This window comes from Heterocephalus glaber, unplaced genomic scaffold (genome assembly GCF_053883595.1).
Source record: "Heterocephalus glaber isolate CG9 unplaced genomic scaffold, H.glaber_assembly_v1.0 deba00001428, whole genome shotgun sequence".
Taxonomy (NCBI): domain Eukaryota; kingdom Metazoa; phylum Chordata; class Mammalia; order Rodentia; family Bathyergidae; genus Heterocephalus; species Heterocephalus glaber.
In genome coordinates, this window is record NW_028258293.1 from 13181253 (window position 1) to 13202172 (window position 20920).

General features: G+C 49.7%; 1 protein-coding gene across 6 annotated transcripts in view; it reads left to right on the forward strand.

Annotated features, from left to right (window-relative positions):
• Positions 1–20920, forward strand: part of Abcc8 (ATP binding cassette subfamily C member 8) — a 73707-nt gene that overhangs the window by 10315 nt on the left and 42472 nt on the right. For 5 of the 6 annotated variants that reach the window (XM_004851505.3, XM_021263864.2, XM_004851503.4 and 2 more), the window contains 7 exons: positions 966–1132; positions 2656–2898; positions 3747–3935; positions 10252–10416; positions 13450–13605; positions 18215–18349; positions 18626–18788. In XM_004851505.3, the coding sequence (XP_004851562.1) occupies positions 966–1132; positions 2656–2898; positions 3747–3935; positions 10252–10416; positions 13450–13605; positions 18215–18349; positions 18626–18788 (1218 nt within the window). The remainder of the gene's footprint in view (positions 1–965; positions 1133–2655; positions 2899–3746; positions 3936–10251; positions 10417–13449; positions 13606–18214; positions 18350–18625; positions 18789–20920) is intronic. The other variant, XM_013074648.3, reaches the window with a different exon arrangement.

The following is a 20920-nucleotide window of genomic DNA, read 5'->3' on the forward strand; positions in this document are numbered from 1 at the left end:
AATGAAAATATCATCAGCTGAAGCCCAAAGCACCCATCACAAGCCAGCCTCACCGTGCTGAACACTGCATATGTTGCTCACGGCAGCCTTTGAGGCGGCACTGTTAGCATCCCCATTGAAGAGAGGAGGAAACTGGCTGGGCTCCTTGGACTTACCCGAGGTCACCCGCTGTTACATCACAGCGTCTGAGCCCAGGTGTAGCTGGCTGCGGGCCCCCACCTCTAGCCCCTGGACTGCCTCGCAGGCTTGGACTCACTCTTCCTGTATCTCCACACCCCAGGCTCCCGAGGAGCATCATCATGCTGTGGTGGGCTCTGGACTGCAGGGACAGGGCCCCAGGCCCTCACCCTTTCCCTGGCATGACCTGTCAGCAAGCTCCTCTCTCAGACCCTCAGTCTCCTCATCTGTAAAATAAATGAGCATCAAGACCTTCCCAGCTTGGGAATGCCACAAGGAAGTCACCAGAGCCTGGAGCTTGCATGCCTGGGCTCTGCTGGGAGGCTGGCCAAGCTCTGCCACTTCACTGACCTCCGATCAGTCACCCAACCTTTCTGAGCCTCAGTTCCTTTGTCTGCTAAGTTGAAGGCAATGACATCTCTCCTCCCACAAGGTTATTGTGAGGAACAAATGAGATGATGTGTTTAAAGTGCTTCCTTGGCACGGTGAATGAGCCTTAGTCAAATTCAAGAAATAATTTCCCTATTGTCCTGATTATTCTTGTTTAAGGGAGAGTTGTCTGACCAGTTTGACTTAGGAGGTCATTGAGCCTGAGATGGACCCTGTAATGTATGTGCAGCGTCTCTAAGGGACATGCTCTGGTACAATCACACGTGTGCATCGCTATCAGACATATGTGCACACCCAACTCCCTGGCACAGCCTTCTCTCTCCCGTCCCCCGTGCTTGCACACACATGAACGTGCACATCCATGAGTGCATACACATCTCCTGTGCCCTCCCATCTAGCCCTGCTCATCTACTGGATCTTGGCCTTCATCACCAAGACCATCAAGTTTGTCAAGTTTTACCACCATGCCATCAGCTTCTCGCAGCTGCGCTTCTGCCTCACAGGCCTGCTGGTGGTCCTGTACGGGATGCTGCTCCTCGTGGAGGTCAATGTCATCAGGGTGAGGGTAAGCAGGCCACCTGCAGACCACCTGGGCTGGGGCAGGAAGGGGGGTCCCAACCTGCAGCTGGCGAAGCCCAAGGAGAGGTCACCTGGCTTTGCCTGCCCCACAGAGGGGCTGGGAGCCTGGGAGAAGCTTGGGGAGCCTTCCATCGAGCCCAGGCCTCTCTGCCAGGCTCCAGAGGGGAAGGAGAAGACCCTTGGTTCTCCCTGGGTGAAGGGTGGGTGACTCCCATAGGGAGGGAGAGCAGGACTGGCTGGGGAAGGCAGGATTTGGCTTCTCCTGGCTTCTTTTTTTTTTGAGGCAGGGAGACTTGTTTGTGCTTTCATGTTTTCATATAGCCGTACATATTTAGTAGTGAGTAGATGTGACCACGCTGTGTCCTTTGTCTTGTATTCCTTTGTGTTCTCCCACCTTCCCCTCCCTCTTCCCCACCTCAGACTCAGCCTTCTCCTTCTCCCCTTCTGTCCCCACCTTCCTGCTTAACCAGGTGGGTAGCCTCATTCGTTGTTCCATACTGTGTTTTGGTTAATATCATTCCATAAACATTTATCTACAATATTTGTTCAGGGTTTCTTTTGCTTAACACATGTAGGTATATGCTTTTCCCCCTAAATATTTGTTTCACAAAAATGGGATCATATTACACAGTTTTCTGCATTGTGCTTTTCTCACCCAACAAATAATGTCTTAGGACTCCTTCCAAGCTCTGTGATGTGCCTAATCCACTTTTCTTAATAGCTGTATAATTTTCCATCATGAGGACAAACTGTGATTTATTCAGCTATCGCCCTACAGATGGGCATTCACTTTGCTGCCAAGTGCTTCCTTCATAAATAATGGTGTGTTGAACACACTTCTATCTGGGTGTATTGTTGCTTTTATTTCTGTGGGAGAGAGTCCAAGGAGCGGAGTTGGTGGATCAAAGGATCTGTGTGTGTAAAATGTTAAGCAGTGTTGGGGATCATCATCCACTAACAATGAAGGAGAAACCTTTTCTCACCTTCCACCCCTTTCTAATTTGGGCTTTTTTGATGAGTGAAGTGCTACTTTAATTTGCATTTCTCAGGCTCCTCTACATTCCCTCCTTCACAGTACCCCTGGGGTACAGGTACTAATCCCTTTAGAGAAGGGAAAACATGTTAGATGAGGCTTGTGCAGGATACCTTGCTAGTACATGGAGAAGGCAGGATTTGAACCCAGGTCTGGGTAACTTTTAAGTTCTGCAAACTCTGAGAAACCTGATGGTTTCTTTATGGATCCATGTTCTTCTCCAACCCAATTTAAACCCAACCCACCTCAGCCCTTGGGACTCAGAGTAGACCTCATTGGATAGTTACAAAGTGAGGGAACCCTGGCGTTGGAGGCCAAGCAGCATCGAAGGATCCTTTTCCTGGGAATAATTATAGGCAAGACGGCCACATCTGTTCGAGGTGCAGCGTGGCTGTCAGGGCCCAACCCTTGCAGATCTGGGTAGGGGAGGTGAGGACATGCACTCACCCACCCACCGCGGCCCGCATGCCCCACAGAGGTACATCTTCTTCAAGACACCGAGGGAGGTGAAGCCCCCCGAGGACCTGCAGGACCTGGGCGTGCGCTTTCTGCAGCCCTTCGTGAACCTACTGTCCAAGGGCACCTACTGGTGGATGAACACCTTCATCAAGACGGCCCACAAGAAGCCCATTGACCTGCGAGCCATCGGGAAGCTACCCATTGCCATGAGGGCCCTCACCAACTACCGGCGGCTCTGTGAGGCCTTTGATGCCCAGGCGGTCAGTGGGGGCACAGCCACACCAACCACTCCCTGCCCTGCAGTGTGAAGTCACAGACGGGGGCCTGGGAAGACATCAGGTCAAAACCTTGGTGGGATAGCTAGGGAAACTGAGGCACAGTGAGGGAAAGATCCCCACCCTAAGCCACAGAGATTCATAGGGCAGTCACAGTTGGAATGGCCCTTATGGTTCAGGTCACCTGGCCCAATATCCTCATTGTCCAGATGGGGAAACTGAGGACCTGATGAGGAAAGTGACCCCACTGGACTTCCCCAGGCTGCTACTCTTCCTTCTGGAGCTCAGTGGATGTGGGAATTTTCACCCAGGGATGTCAGCCCGGTACTTACAATAACTCAGAGTTTGGCCAGGCAGAGGTCTCTCCGTATCATCGAGGAGGGAACAGAGGCCCTCAGTGAGGCCATGACTCCCCAGAGCTGGCCTACAGCTGGTCAGTGCCAGAGCCAGTCTCATGACTGACTCCCAGCCCAGTGCTCCACTGCCTCTGCCCTAGTATCGGGAGAAACTGAGGCAGACACAGGTGGTCATGGGTAAGTGTGGCACATACCTCTGTCAGTGTGGTCCTGTGTCCACACATAGTCCTGACAAGCTCTGTGAGCTTGAGCAATCTTTGGCCTCAGTTTCCCCATCTAGACCACCGTGGTATTGACAGAGCCCACCCAGCCATGCACTTGGGATTCCATGATTTCTTCCTGGAGTTCATTTGCTTGCAGAGGATGTGGCCACTGGGTTCCCCTGGGTAGCAGGAGCCAGGGACATCCTGGGAGGCTGGCCCCTGCCATGAATGAGCCCTCAGCCACTCTGATCCGGCTATGGTTCTCTCTGGGCAGCGGAAGGACACGCAGAGCATGCAGGGTGCCAGGGCCATCTGGCGGGCACTGTGCCATGCCTTCGGGAGACCCCTGGTCCTCAGCAGCACGTTCCGCATCTTGGCCGACTTGCTGGGCTTTGCCGGGCCACTGTGCATCTTCGGGATCGTGGACCATCTTGGGAAGGAAAACCGAGTCTTCCAGCCCAAGGTAGGCCTCCTGGGGCAGGTGGGACACCCCTAGAAGGTTCTCCCAGCTCACACAGGTTGCTCAAGCGTGCGGGAGGCCAGTGTGTGTGTGGCTCCTCGTTCATGCAGAGCCCTCAGCAAATCCTCTTGCCCTGTACAAGGGCAACCGAAATGCCAGCTTACAGCCCAAGGGTTTATGGCACCCAGCTCTGCTTACCCCACCATAATCACCGTCCACGCCTGTGGCAAAGTCAGGCTGGGAGTTGCAGGGGGTGCATTTGTTTGCTCAGCATCTAGTGTTTCTGTGGCTTATTAGACATGTTGACGATTAGTTCCTGTCCTCGTCATAAACGCTAAAGAAGGTGGCAGGGCTCTGCCTTCTGCGTGTCCTAGCTCTCGAGGTTCTGGGGGGCAGCTTGGGGGAAAGGGAAGTGGGAAGCCTCCATGGCTGGGTAGGGATTTTTCTTCCCCCATTCCAAATTGCATCCCAAACTACCCCTGTTTTATTAAAATGTTGGACTTTCCATTAAAATTTTCAAAAGGCTTAAAGATACTTGAAATTTACTGGACTGGATAATGTCCAATGGTCTTTCCAGCTCTAAAGATGCTATGAACTGAAATGTTTTAGGCAAAAGAGAAAACCTTTTCTAGGATTATTTTCGCTGTTTGTAGCAATAGCAGCCACTTTGGGGCCTGAGGGACACTTTCCAACCACTTAGATTTAGATGGCCACAAAGTGGGGAAATTCTACCCCTAATAAAACTCACGGTTGTGTTTTCCATTGAGGATGTCGTTAAACATTTTAACCACAGGCGGCCCAAAAGTGATTCAGAGATTAGGTAACTAGTGCTCTTAGTAATTTATGACACCCCGTTGTGTAACATTAATTCATCACATGAGTGCTAAACTCGCAGATAGCAGTCAATCCTCAGGACTGTATTAACTTTTCTGGAGATACGATTAGTCAGCTGAGCAGTTTGGGTCAGAAATATGAGCTGTGCTAAGTCTGTGTGCCCGATTTATTCAGCAAGTATTTATCGAACCCTCTTGTGTCCCAGCGAGGGTGGCTGTGAGCATACAGAGCAGTGATTATAATGATGACACCAACAGTGGCCACCTAGTGAGCGCTTGGCACATACCTGGCTGTGTGCAGGACTTAGCTGTGTGTTAGCTCCTTTAATCCCAGAAACAACCCTTAGAAATATTTTTGTAACAATTGTATTGAGATGTATTTCCCGAATCATAGAATTCATGAATTCAGTGTTCTCATCCCCATTTTACAGATGAGAAACTTGAGGTTCTGAGAGGTTTAGTCACCTTCCCCAGAGTCTCTCAGGTAGTTAGTAACAGGATTTGAATCCAAGACTGGTCACTTACAACCATGATACTACAGTGATTATTGCTATTAAGCCATCACCTCTGGCTCCAAGGATGTGAAATCCAATGAAACATAGAAAAATCTAAAACTATGCTATACTGTATGTTACACAATTGTGAAGAGGAATATACTCACACAGGGACCTGCAGGAACAGTGACTAGTGTAAGTCAGGAGTCATAGGCAGCTTCGTAGAGGAGGGCTATTTGAATGGGCCCTTGACCTTAACATAGGAGTTAGCCAAATGAGAAGACATCTTGTTCAGTCAAGAATGTGAGGATTTTTTGCTTATTTAGACTTGATGGCATTGAGTCCTTTTCTGGCTCTTACTCTGACATTTACTTGGCCCAAAAGAGAGAGCGGAAATGATTACTTCTGTCCACACGAGTGTCACCTTCAGCTTTAGCCTGACCAGAGGCAACACCAGAGTATGCTGCCTTGACACCCCACAGGAACATGGAGCCGGTTGTTAATGTTAGGGGAAATGACACAGGCCAGAGCCTTTATCAGCTAGTCCACGCCGTCCTCTTCTTCCTGTGCTTCCCAGAGCCACCTCAGGATTCTCTAAGGAGAGCTGGGAGGCAGGACGTGCAGGAGGTGCTGAGAGCAGCACTGAGGGTTAGTTCATCCGAGAGCCCCACAGCCATCTTCTTTCTCTGTACACAGACCTGGGCTTTACCGCCCTCTCCTTGCAATGCTCTTGTCCGGTTCCTTACCAGCATACAGATCCCTGGGAAGATGGCCCTGCCTCAGTGGCAGCAGGCCTTATCAGATTTAATATTTGTGCCCTGCAGCCCAAACACAGCCAATTTCTGATGTAGAAACAAGAGTTTGAAAGTCAATGCAGTCTCCACCTCGGTCATGTGATTGCCTGGGGAATGGCTTACTTCTGCTTTGTGCTGCTTTTTTTCTCATTTTTGGTTTTTTGGATTTTTGAGACAGGGTCTCGCTATGTAGTCCAGGCAGGCCTTGAACTCACTACATAGCCCAAGCTGTCCTTGAACTCAAGGCGATCCTCCTGCCACAGCCTCCCAAGCACTGGGATGAGAAGCGAGCACCACTGCCCCTGGCTTGCTTTGTGCCTCTGAGCCCACACAACAGGGAGGGGTCATTTACTGAGGTGATTCTGTTCATCTCCCCGCGTCTCCATGACTCTAACTCAATAGTTAGAGTGCTGTGCTGGTCTTTGCAAACCGCAAAGAAGGAAGCTCCCTGGCTCCGTGCTGCAGAGGAAGCCCGGCCTGAATGCCTCCCCCCACAGGCCGTGGAGCCACTGCCGACTCTTATCAGTGGCTGCCCTGTCCTTTTTCCCTTCCAGGACACTCACAGTTGGCAAGAAACCTCATCCTTGGCATCCACATGGACAGAGGCTTCTGTTCCTCTTTAGTGACTGAAGTGTCTGATGCTCCCCAGGAAAAGCTCCGCCCCTGCTCTAATTCCTTCCAGCCTGTCTCCCAACCCCCACCCCAATCTGTCACCTGCCTCCCACAATGCCACTGATCTGGCTGCAGGGTGAGGGAATTGGATTCAGAGCGAGCTGCTGGTGTCTGTGACCTGCCAGGGCTGCTCTGGGCTGAGGCAGGAGAAGGAGGAGCAGGCTGGGGATTTGGTGTAAGGGCCAAAGCCTCAAACTGGCCTCTTAGACTGGGGCGGGGGTGGGGGGGCAGTCCTGTAGTTGTGAGCCTGTGTGTCTGTGTCTGTGTGTGTGTTTCCAAGTGAGTTCTCCTGCTCATCCCTGTCTCTCACGTACCTTTCTCTCTGTGTGTGTTTCTATGACTGGGGGTGTCAGCATGGAAGCTGCTTTCTCTGTGACAGTGTCCACACAGCTGCTGTGGCCTGGAGTGCCTGCCTTCGCTTCACTCCTCCTTGTTGTCTACCGAGACTGCTCCATGTCACCTCCCCAAGATGCCTTCCCCTGCTTGAATTACCTGTCTGCCCTCTGCTCCCATCATACCCTGTGCTTTTTTTTGGGTACCAGGGGTCAAACTCGGGACCTTGCGCTGTCAAGGCAGGGGGCAGAACCACTGAGCTAAATCCCGGCCCCTCATACCCTGTGCTTTTACTGTCACTGCACTGGTCATCAGATGTGTTGTCTGAGCTCTGGGTACCCAGCACCCGATCCTGCCCACCCCCAGGACGCTCGGGAAATGGTATAATGAGTAATGTGCGTGTTGCCATCAGTTGAGCTCTTCTGTTTCTCCGTGTCTTTCACAAGTGTTGTTCCATCGAATCCTCACAACATGCTCTCTGCAGTAGAAACCTTTGTGGCCTCATTTTAAAGGTGAGGAAACTGAGGCTCAGAGGTCGAAGAACTTCCCTAGGACACAGTGCTCATGTAAGGTGCCTCAGGACTCAAGCTCAGATGTGGCCAGCTCCAAGTCTTGGCTCTGGGCTGCACGTCAGGTGGCTGTGGGTGGGTGGTTGGTCAGTAGTTGATCAGAGGTAGTTATTGTTTTTACCCAGGGCCTCCAGGGTGGACAGCTCATCTGTGTCCCTGCCGAAATAAAAACTAGAGCCCCGGTGACCCCCGCTTCTTTAAGCTCCAGAGGAAAGGGAAGGGGACCTTTCCAGTCACACCTCTAGCTAGACAGGGAACCTGAGGATGGCAACAGTGGAGCACAAAGTCGTGGGGTCCAGTGCTCCCCCTGAAGTGATTCTCTCTGTGCTCTTCGGTGGTTACTTTGTTCTGCAGCCCTTGGCTGCCAGACAGGGAAGTGTGTAGTAACTGCAGTAGACAGTACATTGGGAGGCCAGGGATTTAGCTCAGTGATTCCGCCACCTGCCTCGCAAGTGCAAGGACCCAAGTTCGATCCCCGGTACCAAAAAAAAGAATACATTGGGGGGGGGGGTGGCTAATTTTTTAAAATATTTTTTAATTAAAATTGTAAATTTAATTTGTAAATTTATTTATTTGAATACTACAGTACTGGGAAAATCCCTGGAAACAAACATAGCTTCTTCCTTGAGAGCTTGTGAAAATGCAGGACTAGGACAGATGCTCTTCCAAAGCATTTTGTGTCCACCAAATGTCAAGCTGTGTGTTTTCCAGTGGTGACACGGCACATGGGTGGCATTTCACGCTGCTCAGGAGCTGTCACAGTGGTGGGTGATCTTGGGTGCCTGGTGTTCCCATGAGTGTTGAAACATCCCTGACCCTTCCCTGTGGTTGTGTGTTTGCACGGGCCTTGCACTCTCCCCGGCTCTAACTCAGAAATAAACATCTCTGTGTACATAGCCACTTCCGTATGTTTAATGACTTCATTGGGATGATACCATGTGTCTGTTGCTTTAAAATAATGCCTTAGGTTCCCCAGCCTGGGTCTGTGCAGAGGGTGGTGGGACAAGAATCCCAGAGCACATTAAACACCACTGGGTTTTCCTAACCCGTGTGCCTGTATTTTTGACCCAGAGTCTACCAAATGGGCATCTTAAGGTACAAGTCTAGATGTGACAACAGGACACAGAGTGGGACTCAGGGTGAGAGCACTGGATGAGGCCCAGGCAGTGGGTCTGGTGTAGTGCTTTGGCACCACACAGGTTCATGTCTCCACGTCTCCTGACCAGCATGGACCTTGGGCCAGCCCTCTCACCGTGTGGAAACCCTGTCCTCATGTGTAAAATGGCCAGCAAGGGGACCCTCCTCGTTAAGTAATGAGAGGATGACTTTTCACGCCTGATAAACACATCTCCTGCCCCTTCTTCCCCTGTAGGGTCAGGTCTCTTCCCCACAGCCTGATTTTGCAGTGCCTTTCTGCCCCTAGCTTATCCTCAGCCTCTGCCCTCTACCTCCTGCCTCTGCCTTTCCCACTGGGGCACTGGCAAAAGGGATGGAAGGTCAGAACGCCAAGCCTTGTAGGACTTTCCTCTCAGGCCCTGCACGCACCCCTCTGTAGTCCCCCTGTGTCCGCTTCCTGCTGCTTCCAACAGAGAGAGACTCCTGTCGCAACAGCACGGGAGAGAGCTCTGAGCAGGAGCAGCGAGCAGCAAGGCTGGTTTGGAGAACCCCTCTTAAACTTAAAGCAAGGTCTAGCTTTTCTACCATCTGGAGGCCCAGCATCCAAGATCCAGGAATATCTGACTCTAGGAAAAGGCCTCCAGGGAACAGCCTGGCCCTGCTGCCCTCAGGTTCCTTCTCCTCACTTTGTTCCAATCACTCTTTACTCTGCAGCAGGTCCCACACCCTCCCAAAGAGGCTGGAGTTCAGAGTAGAGTCTCAGAAAGGGGAGAGTTCAGTCTTCATGGAAATATTGATGTAGCTGTGCTGGAGAGCACCAGACTTATCAAGATCAAAGTTTTTCTGGGAGCTAGAGATGCTGAATTTGGAAACGGAGCACTGCTGTTCCCTGGTATCTTTAGCAACAAAGGCAAAACGTTTCCCTTTGCTGCTGCTTATCATCTGAGATCTTTCTGGAAGTGCAGAGAACCTTAAATTCAGAAGGAGGTCCTAGGAGGCTGCAAGACTGGAGGCTTGGGACTGCAGTCTTTGCCATTCAGTGCTGAGTTCTCATCTGTCCCTCGGGAGCCCAGCAGTCCCAGGTTTCCCACTGGCCTTTTTTGCCCAGAAGCCACTGCAAAGCAGGCTGCGGGTGTGCAGGGGACTTGGCCACTGCTGATTCTATTTCTGTAGCAGAGAGCACGTCGTGAGATTTGCTCTGTTTATTCTTGATCTATTCAGAGTGAGCTCCCGTAGGCCTGGGGGCCACAAGGCTGAGAGTCATAGTTACAAAGCTCATTCTGTTCCCCCGAGTGGGAGGACGAGGAGGGTACAGGCCACCCTCCCTGCAGTTCGCAGAATGTTCAGTGGGATTTATTAGCCTGGTTTTTCATTCATAAACAATCACACAAGGCTTTGCAAGCACAGAGGGTCCTGTAATAATCCTGGCCACGCTGGTACGGTGAGCTATATGGGTGGTGCCATTTTGCTGGCAATGACAGCCACCTCTGAACTTCTCTTCCCAACAGACCCAGTTTCTCGGTATTTACTTTGTCTCATCCCAAGAGTTCCTTGCTAATGCCTACGTCTTGGCCGTGCTTCTATTCCTTGCCCTCCTACTACAGAGGACTTTTCTGCAAGCCTCCTACTATGTCGCCATTGAAACTGGAATTAACTTGAGAGGAGCAATACAGGTATTTGGGTGATCTTTATTTTTCTTTACTTCACAATGAAAACTGCATTATTTGTTTTCAAGAATAATTCTGCTGTGAATTCAGTTTTGCTACTTTTCATGAGTGTTAGGAAAGAAGCATTGACAGGGCACATTGGGGGAATGGAAAGCACCTTGGGCTGGACTTGGGACATGTCATAAGCAGTTCTAGCTCTGGTTCTGCCTTGGACTGGGCCTGAGATGTCAGCTGCTCAGCCCTTGGCCTCTTGCCCTTAAAAGTGGCAGACATCACCAATCAATCACAGACGCAGCCTCAGAATCACCCTCTAGATACTGTTCCTCACTGAGATCCATGCCTTGGTCCTGCCCTCTGTGGCTTCCTGCGTAGAGTAGATTGGGAAGATGATCAAAGTCAAGGAGGATTCAGGGAACCTTTGAAGATGGGGGTGATAGGGTTACCCAAGCCCTAGGGTTCTCGTTAGGTTTACTAATTGGAATAAAGAGCACCGTAGAAGAGCAGCTTAAATAGTAGTTGGTTAATTTTTCACATAGGGCTAGTATAGCATCTTTGCAATCACTGAGAACATATATGCCCTGCTAGAAATTCTCCTTTGGCAAAGGGGAGAATGGGGGTAACTAGCTGATTCTGTCGTACTTGGGGATTGCCATGGATTGGTGGTAAAATCCCAAAGCTATCTCCTCCTTCAGAAATGTTCTCCAGAATAAGTATCAGTGATTCGTCCCGTGAGAGCCAGGGTCGGAGGCTCTGCTGACGTCATAGGCTGTTTTGGAGGTGGCTGAATCTAGAGTGTGTGATTGGCTCACAGGGGGCTGGGCCCGAGGGCACTAGGATGAAGGGTGTGAGTGCCACCGCCCCTGGTGGTCTGAATAAGATCAAAGGGGCAGAGAGACGCTGTGGAGGCCCACTAGTTGCTTTTGCTGTCTTCTGCCGCCGTGAACTGTTGCCCCTCTGCCATGTGCCACTCTGCCTTGGAGCCAGCTGATTATGAACTGAAACCTGTACAGACAGTGAGGTAAATAAACCTTTCCCCTTTAACTTTGGGCGTCGAGTATTTCGTCTCAGCAGCGAGAACATAACTTGTACAGACACCAAGAGGAGAAAGGTACAGCCTGGACTGGGGAAAACTCTGGCTATTTGGTATAGTCCATGCGATGGATGCCACTAAAGTTGCACAGTGCACAACCTGTGCAGCTGTATGGACAGCACTTCCCACCCTCGGTGGATTTTCATAGAGAAAACAATTATTTGTTCAGGGATGTCATTGAGAGTGGTGGAAAGTGTCCAAGAAAATCAAATACTCTCTAAGATTCGTGGGGCACAGACCTCAGTTCAGAAAAGCTTTCCAAAAATCCCAGCCTCTGCTCAGCCTGTCAGTGACAGGCAGACTTGCACTACCACAGCCACTTTTGTGGTTGGATAGTTTTGTAATTAAATCTGAATTCTTTTTGTAGGTCATAAGTCAAACACCAACGTAGCGTCTTCCAATTACAAGAAAAGTGCCAAACATGCTTTTTAAAATGTATTACAATGTAATTGTTTTTATCAAACTGTTTGAATTTTTTGCATTACTAGGTGAGACTAATCCTCATGCTCCCAAAAAGAAATACTGACATTAATTATAGAAACAAATTAGAAAATTTAAAACCTTCTTCCTCCTTTCAGAGATTTCTAGAAAAGTCTTTACAGCAAACTTACCCTCATGGATGAGAGCCAGTATCTTCATGAGTTTGAGAATAGCCACATTTTTTTTTGCATGATAAATTATTAATCAAAATCCCTGGATTATATAGAATTGGTAAAATTTCTAGCTCTCAATTATGCAGTTGCATGTATTTCCATCTTTACTTAATGATGCTTTATATGACAGATGACTCTGTCCTTACTGCATTGAAATTAGTTGCTTATTCTTCAAAGCCTGATTTCGCATAACCTAGGAAGCGCATAGATTTTTCCAAAAATATCACTGCCATTGTATTAAGCCTCACCCGTGGTGAAAGACAGAACAGGTTATGCTGGGAGAAAGCCAGGCCCATAAAAAAGCCTGCATTTGCACAAAAGATGAATTACAGGCTGGGAACAGAAACACAACAGGGCTGCACTCAAGAGCAGTGGCCCTAAGACGTTGAAGACAGGAATGGCTTTTTCCTTGTTCCGGAGCACACAGCCCAGTGTTTGGCAGTCCTTCCGGCAGGCACCATCTCCAACACAGACACAGTTAGGTCGAGCGCTCCTGGAAACCATCCCCTGGCTGCTCCCAGGCTGGCAGACACTTGTGGTCGCGTCTCACGTTGGACCTTCTGAGGCTGAGCCCCTGCTCTGTTCCAAGACTAAGTGATGACAGGAAGTGGCCCCAGTGCACCACCTCCCCAGGGCAGAGGAGGCCCCCACACCGTGCAGCTCCCCACTTCAGCATGTTTATGGACCTGATGATGTGTTTCCCTCTGGCCTCCAGTAAATCAAGAATACTGGACATGGGGCTAGGGATTTAGCTCAGTGGTTTCGCTGCCTGCTGCACAAGCGCAAGGACCCAAGTTTGATCCCTGGTACCAAAAAAAAAAAAGAATACTGGACGTGAAGATCTGCTTTTAAGATTTAAGAGGGAAGCTTGGTGGTCCATGGCTGTGATCCCAGCACTTGGGAGGCTGAGGCAGGAGGATTGCTGGGAGTTTGAGGCCAGTCTGGGCTGCACAGTGAGTTCAAAGCCAGCCTGAACTGCATAGTGAGACCGAAACAAAACAAAGAGAAGAAGATTTAAGAGCTAATTAAGTCCAGTCCCTCAAGGGAGAGGCCTCGCTCCCTGGGGAAGCAGCCAACTGCATCCACCTTTGACTGCAACCTCCTTGACTTGACCAGTAGCAAAGCCCTTGCCCTCTCTGAGCCGTGAGCCACCTCTCTGTCACACTGGGATAACACAGAGCACCTTACAGACCTTAAGCTTGAGAAGCCCCTGGCTCATTCCAGACCTGTAGCATCTCAGGTGGTGTTCAGGATGTTGATGATGATGAATGTAAGGCACTCTGCTCTCATTTCTAGACCAAGATTTACAATAAAATTATGCACCTGTCCACCTCCAACCTGTCCATGGGGGAAATGACTGCCGGCCAGATCTGCAACCTGGTGGCCATCGATACCAACCAGCTCATGTGGTTTTTCTTCTTGTGCCCAAACCTCTGGGCTATGCCAGTGCAGGTACTGTGTGTGTGCTGGGATGGGGAGGGAGTCGGGGCTGCAGGACGGGAAGCCAGAATCTGCTGCTGTGTCTGGTGACGAGGAGCTCACTGTCTTCTATTCTGGTCTGCCCGTGTGAAGTGTCCAGCCCGTGGGGGTCTCCGTAGGGTGTACCCCTGGGTCCTTTCAGTGTCCCACACGTGCAAGCAGTCGGGCTGTCTCTGGATGGTGAGAGAAGGTTGTGTCATTAAGCCTTTGAAGATGCACCCAATCTTAAATAGTAGAAAAATCGAATGTGGAACATTTGTGCAGACATGTAAAATTATGTTGTAGCAAATTGCTTATTTACATGGCAAAGTGTTCATGATGTGTCTTTAAACAAAAAGAGTAAGTTACAAAATAGGGTTTCAGTATGCTTCCTACAAAATTGGAATATGCATATGTATACATTTGCACGGTCACATAGAAAAGGGAACTAGATGGCCCCATGATGGGTTTTTAATTTTCTTTATGTGTTTCTAAATTCCCCAATAAGTGTGTATTATTTTTTAAATAGAATAGGGCCGGGGATTTAGCTCAGTGGTTTCGCCACCTGCTGTGCAAACACAAGGACCTGAGTTTGATCCCCGGTACCAAAAAAAAAAATAGAGTGTGTGTTGTGTGTGTGTGTGTGTGTGTGTGTGTGTGTATGTGTTGCTAGAGATTGAACACAGGGCCTTGTACATGCCAGGCAAGAGCAATATCAGCAATTTACATCCCTAGCCCTTCAAAAATTTTATTTAGGGAAAGGCTCTCAATAAATTGCCCAGGCTGACCTTGAACTTGAGCTCCTCCTGCCTCAGCTGCCCATGTATCTGGGATTACAAGTGTGTACCACTGTGCCTGGCCAAAAAAATGTAATTTTATAAAGCTGAACAACCTTTGAGGCTGGCAAGGAGTAGATGCAACCCCCCCGGATGATAGGAGAATCCTCCTTATGTGACCCCAGCCTTGCCTGCTGAGTCTCTGGAGCTCTTCCTCTGAGGATGCTGTTCCCTGTCCTGGGAAGGAATCTTCACTCTGATGCTCAGGCCAGAAGCCCAATTCCTGGACCTGTTCCCAAGGGGTCTGCAGGGTCCACAGAGATGTCCTGGGGTAGCAGAAAATGTGGGGCTTGGGTGAGACAGGCTGGAGCAGACACTTGACCTCTCTGAGTTGTACTTTCCCCATCTATGACATGGGGACAGTTCCTAGTCTCTGAAGTCACCATGATGATTCAGTTAGATAGTCAAATAAAGGACCAAGAGGAGAACTTGGCACGGAATGGTCCCCTAGCAAACACCACATTCCTCAACATGTGTGTTTGGTGTGAGAGGTTTTACAGAATCCTTCACATCCTCAAATGATTGACGTTGGTTCTCTCTACCTGTAAAGCTCAGGGTTAGAAGATTCTTAAGGGAAACTAGCAGGGGAGGCTCACCCTGGGAGAAGCTAGAGAAGATGAGATGTAGCAGAGGGAGGAGCAGCTATGTATGCCCTGTACCCCAGCCCAAGCTGCCTCCTCTAGATGGATCTGTGACCACAAAAGCTACAGAAGGGCCTGGGAGGCTCCTGTGATGCAGTCACCAGCCTGTCACCTGCAAGGTCTTTCTGTTGAGTCCCCTTGAACAGCTTGTTTGTACAATTTTGCCCATCAGACTTGCTGCATGGCTGCTGTTTCTAGTCCTTAGTACTTACAGGGTTTATTGCACACACATCATTGCTGAGAATACTAACTCTTACTAGTGGCTAACTAATAAGCCTGGCCCTGGCCTGGCCCTGTCCCAGCCCTTCTCACTTTGATTTAACCCTCACAACACAGAGAGTAGCAGGGATTTTTTTAAATCTACATTGATTGCTTTGTGTGTTTATCATGAAGTATCATTTGGTTTTTGGAGGGTGGTGGTTGCTGTGGTGGCTGTTGTTGTTGGGAATAGGGTCTCACTGTGTTGTGCAGGCTGTCCTTAGGCTCTTGGACTCAAGAGCTCCTCTGGCCTTTGCCTCAGTCTCATGAGTAGCTGGGGCTATAGGTGTGTATGACCACTTCTAGCAGCCTTTCACCTTTAGTTCATCAAAGACTGCCCCTCTGTCACTGATAGAGCTGACCACACACAAGAGTTACTGTCAGGAGTCACTCGAGAGTTGGGTGCTGGGGCTGCTTGCCCTGGGGCTCCATCCCCAGTAGGGCCCCTCCACATAAAAAGAGTTGGTATGATCTCAGCCCCAAGACAAGGATTCTTGACCTGCTCAGCCTCCTGGGTGCCTCCTGGATGGCCACAGGCCACGTGAGGATTTTCATAATATTGAAATTAGCTCAGGAGCCCATTTCTGTGTAAGACCCAGGGCTCTCCTTGATTCATAATCTTTTTGTAGTCACGTACACTTTTAAAAAAACCTAACAGCTTTGTTGAGGTGTAATTCACCTATTTAAAGTGTACAGTTCAGTGGGTTTTAGTATAGCCACAGAGCTGTGCAGCCATCACCAATTTAGGCCATTTTCATTAGCCCAAAAAGAAACTCGTAACCACTGGCCATCATTCTTGATCACTGCTCCCAGCTGTAGGAAACCACTATTTTAAGTACATTTTTGTGCTTCTCAGGCAGGAAAAAAAAAAGCTTGTTCATACTTTGTGCCTGCAATTTTGGGAGCTACATAGTTTCCCTGAAGTTTATCAAGGACGTCAGGTTAAAGAAGTCAGCTGTAGTGGAGACCTCTGTGTATTCTCATCCAGTGGGCATCGGAAGTCCAGAGAGGGCAAAGGTCTAACTCTGTGCCGCCCAGGAAACCCGCAGCAGGACTGTACCAACGGTCTTTCTGTGGCTCCCTGGTGACTGAGTTCCCACGAGACTTTTTGTTTGTTTTTAAGAAAGAGGGCTGGCCACTTTTCACTGATCTCCAATGATATGCCAGGCACTCTTCGAGGTGTTTATCATAGAAGTTCATAATCTTCACTGTAGTCCTGCAAAGTCAGCGTTACGGTCACCATTTTAAAGATGAAGAAGCTGAGGCTCAGAGAGGTTGCTTTTGTTTTGTTTTGTTTTTTGGTACCAGGGATCGAACTTGGGTCTTTGAGCTTGCGAGGCAGGCAGCGGAACCACTGAGCTACATCCCCGGCCTTGATTTTTTTTTTTTTTTTTTTTGGTACCGGGGATCAAACTCGGGTCCTTGTGCTTGCACAGCAGGCGGCGAAACCACTGAGCTAAATCCCTGGCCCGAGGTTGCTGATAAGTGTAGGGGCAGCATTAAAACTCAGGGCCAATGACCCTAGAGATTGTGGTCTCCCTACTACATTTGACTGCATTCCTCACCCATCAATGGAAGACAAAGTAGCCCTCTTCTTCCTCACACTTGCCCAGCACATTCAGAGTTCCTGATTTCTGGTATTATCCTCCAAGAAGGCCATGCCAACCTCTGTACAGGAGAGGAATGGACTGAGGAGTCTGGGGAGCACAGGGGACAAGGGACCCAGACTCATCAGGAAGAGCCCAGGGGCGACCATGTCCTCAGCTGCTGCCCCAGCACGGCCAGTCCCTTGGGGGTGATGTGGGTGCAGACACTGACCTCCGGCTCTGGGGTGCCCTGGAAGGTCTCTCCATGTCTGGTACAACCCCAGCGGCTGAAGAACACCCTGGCAGGCTCTGTATGAGCACAGGTCCTGTGGAAAGGAAGGACTGGTGTCAGGGAGAACTTGCCGGGAGGACAAGGGGCTGGGCCGGAAGTGGTAGGAGGGTCATGTCCAGTGTGGCCCACATTTAACATCAGTCAAACATGGGATAGGTGGGTCGAGCGAGTGCTTCTCCACCTCTCAGAGACCTGCTAGGGCAGAGGCTTCCTATGATGAATGGAAATCTCAGCCTCTGCCTGCTGCATCCTTGAGGTGATGTAAGGGGCTTCATGGCAGTCTGTGCAGGACTTGGGGACTGCAGGCCATGCTAGGTGTCCACCCACTTCACCTCAGGAAGCCAGCACATCTGTTCCCCTAGAGTAACTCTGCATTTAGAGGTGCCCGCTTTTAACAGCAACCTGAGAAACTGTCACCTTGGTGCTTTGGGGACCGGAGAATAATTTACACTTCTCATGCATATTCATAAGCAGGTAGTCATTTACATGAAGCTAGAAACAGAATGAATTTTCAGAGAATACCTGCTTGAGTCACTAAAAAAAAATTAAAGATGCCAAGAGCCTAAGAGTGAAAAAAGCAAACCTTTCAATCCAGGGCTGCTCTGTCTGGCATGTATGCCACAATCACTCTTTGCCCATGAAGATGAAATTGCAGGCGTGGTAGCCAGCAAACAGCAGACAGACGGTGCTGCCACTTGCTGCAGCCTCAGCACTGAGACTTCATCAGGAGGGGAGGCGGGAGGGCGAGATGATGCTTCAGCCTGCAGTTCGTTACCAGCCCAGGAAGAGCCCCTGGCGCAGACCCCTCCTTCCCATCCTGCTGTGTTATGCCCTCCCCGCCCCACTCTGTCCCAAGACACTTTTGGAAACTTGGGCACCTGTGCACAGCCACCCTGGGGCACTGAAGAGGGTAGAGTGCCAGAGTCCCCCAAGAGGAAGGGGCGTTCTGCAGCCCCCAGGTCAGAGCACTGAGCTGGTGGCCCTCCCCAGATCATCGTGGGCGTGATCCTCCTCTACTACATCCTTGGGGTCAGCGCCTTAATTGGAGCAGCTGTCATCATTCTACTAGCCCCAGTTCAGTACTTTGTGGCCACCAAGCTGTCCCAGGCCCAGCGGAGCACGCTGGTGAGTGTGTGCAGGTGTGTGTGTCCCCTTTCCCTGCCCCTGCCACGACTGCCTGCTCCCCCAGACACCCACGCTGTCAGTGACCGTCAGCGGGTGGCGGTGGCGTCACCATCTAGACCCAGGGTTCTTTGTGTAATGGGGTTAACAGAGAGGGTAGGAAGTGTCCCTGTGGGGACGGGACCTGGGGGTGGTGAGGACATTGGCCACCACCTTCCTCTTGGGCAGCGGATTGGGGGGTACAAAGGCACTGTCCCTCTGACCTGGCTCTGCCCACAGGAATATTCTAACGAGAGGCTGAAGCAGACCAATGAGATGCTGCGTGGTATCAAGCTGCTCAAGCTGTATGCCTGGGAGAACATTTTCTGCTCGCGGGTGGAGGTGACCCGCAGGAAAGAGATGACTAGCCTCCGGGCCTTCGCCGTCTACACCTCTATCTCCAGTGAGTCCACCTGCCGGCAAGATGGGGTGTCAGGCTCGGGTGGAGGGTGGTGACAGAGGCGGGAGGCTTTGGGATCATCTGATCCAGGGGCTTCAGACTGGCTCCAGTAGCTGAGCCCCAGAAATCAGTGTTCGTCATTCGTTTCTGCTGCAAACCTGCTCAGGCGTGTTATGTGCGGGTCCCCAAAAGGCAGTGGTGGGAAAGACAGGTGGGTCCCCTTCATCATGGAGCTGATTAAAAAAAAGAAAAAACAAAAGAACAAGAGTCTCCCATTCTTCTCACTTTTCAGTAAGTCTCACTGAGCTGCCACTGCCTCAGGAAGCTACAAAGAAACTTCCATCTCTCCAAGGCCATGCAAAAGAAAGGCAGTTAGTTATCCTTCTAGAACCAAAACCCACACCTGTAAATCCAACACTCTGGGAGGCTGAGGCAAGAGGATTGAAAATTCAAGTCCAACCTGGGCAGCTTAGTGACGTAGCAACAATTTGTCTCAAAAATAAAAAATAAAGGGCTGTGGATATGGCTCAGTGCGAAGGTTCTGCATTTAGTCCACAGTACTGAAGACAAAAATTGGTAGCCCAAGCTTGAGGTACTCACAGGTATAGGGACTGAATTTATATTAACAAAGGGGGTTGGGAACCCTGATCAAGAAAAAAATTAAATGGTCACAAGCCAATAGAACTCCTAGGGTCCTAGCAGATACACATATGAAAGCTACCTTGTAGAGACTATGGAACTCCTATGGCAAACACTTCTGTCAAACAGTGAACTAATATTTAAAGAAATAAAAATCCACACAAGAAAAATGCACCACCAGATTGAGAATCAGCAGATTAAAACAGAATTAGTCTCTCAATACCTGCAGACAGCAGTCTAAAAGATAATAAGGTAAATATGCTTAATATAATTAAAGAGCTGCATGAAAGTGTAAAACCAGCAAGGCAACACAGGAAAGCGTTGGGAAAAGAACAAATTTTAGTGATTGAAGTTAATTCAGTGAGCAGTGGTCCCCTGGCAGACTGAGGGCAGACGCATGTCAGGGGACAGGGGGTCCTGAACCAAGTCAGACTCTCATTTGGTCTCCCAGCTGCATGGACCCAGCCCATAGCATCACTTCCCAAGTGCACAATTGGGATGTAGATACTTAGCAAGTGGCAGGCTTCCCTCTCTGTTCCCTTGCATGTCCAGATTAAGGCCATTATGGTATGAATGGCCAAATGGATGCCTTCAGAGGGGGGAAAAGACAAAACAGGAAACAAAAACCAACTCACTGTATGAGTTAAATAAATTAGCATAACTGGGAGAGAATTTGTGAGTTAGAAGACAGACCTGTGGGAATTACACAGAATGTAGCAAGAAGTGTAAGTGGAAATGCTTTCTGCCTGTTGGACAACCATTTTATAGATGGGAAACTGAGGCCCAGAGGGAAGTGTGTTCCTGACTTAACAGCGTGACTCAGACTAAATCCTAGGAAACCTATTTTCCCCGGAGAGCTGGGGGCCTAGATGGGATGAAAGTGATTTGGCACACAATGGGCCATCATTGTGATGTTGTTTTCTCTTAGCAAAAGATAAACAACCAAGAAGGGCCACAGACAGGAGTGGGAAGTAGGAGAGGAAATGAGAAGAGATGGCTGATAGTAACCACCTCCTTGGGGAGGAAATTAGTGGAGATGGCTGACACTCCAGCTGAGACCCGGCTGTGGGGTTGGCAGGTGGGGCACTAATGGAAGATATGTTGGAAATGTCTCCCAAATAGACTCATTCAGCAAGCCTGTGGAGACCGAGATGGTTCCTCTGTTCATCAGTGTGTTCCTGATGTTCGTGCTGTTTAGAGGGTCTGATGGGGCCAGCGAGCAGTGGCCATGCCATCCACCAAGACTGATATCTTTATGCAGAACATCCTGCTGATATACGGGGAAAAGATGTAACTCCCAAACCTGCTAGATACCCAAAACGCGAGTTCGTGTTCTCTGAAATCAAAGAATGAATTCTAGGAACAATGGAGGTTAGGAGTAGGTAAAATTTATTGGGAGAAAGAAAGCTTCTGCCTAAAAGAGACAGAAAGGGGACCAGAAAGTGGGTTGCCCGCCCACTCCACTTTTCATAGATGTTTTATACAGCAAAGCCAAG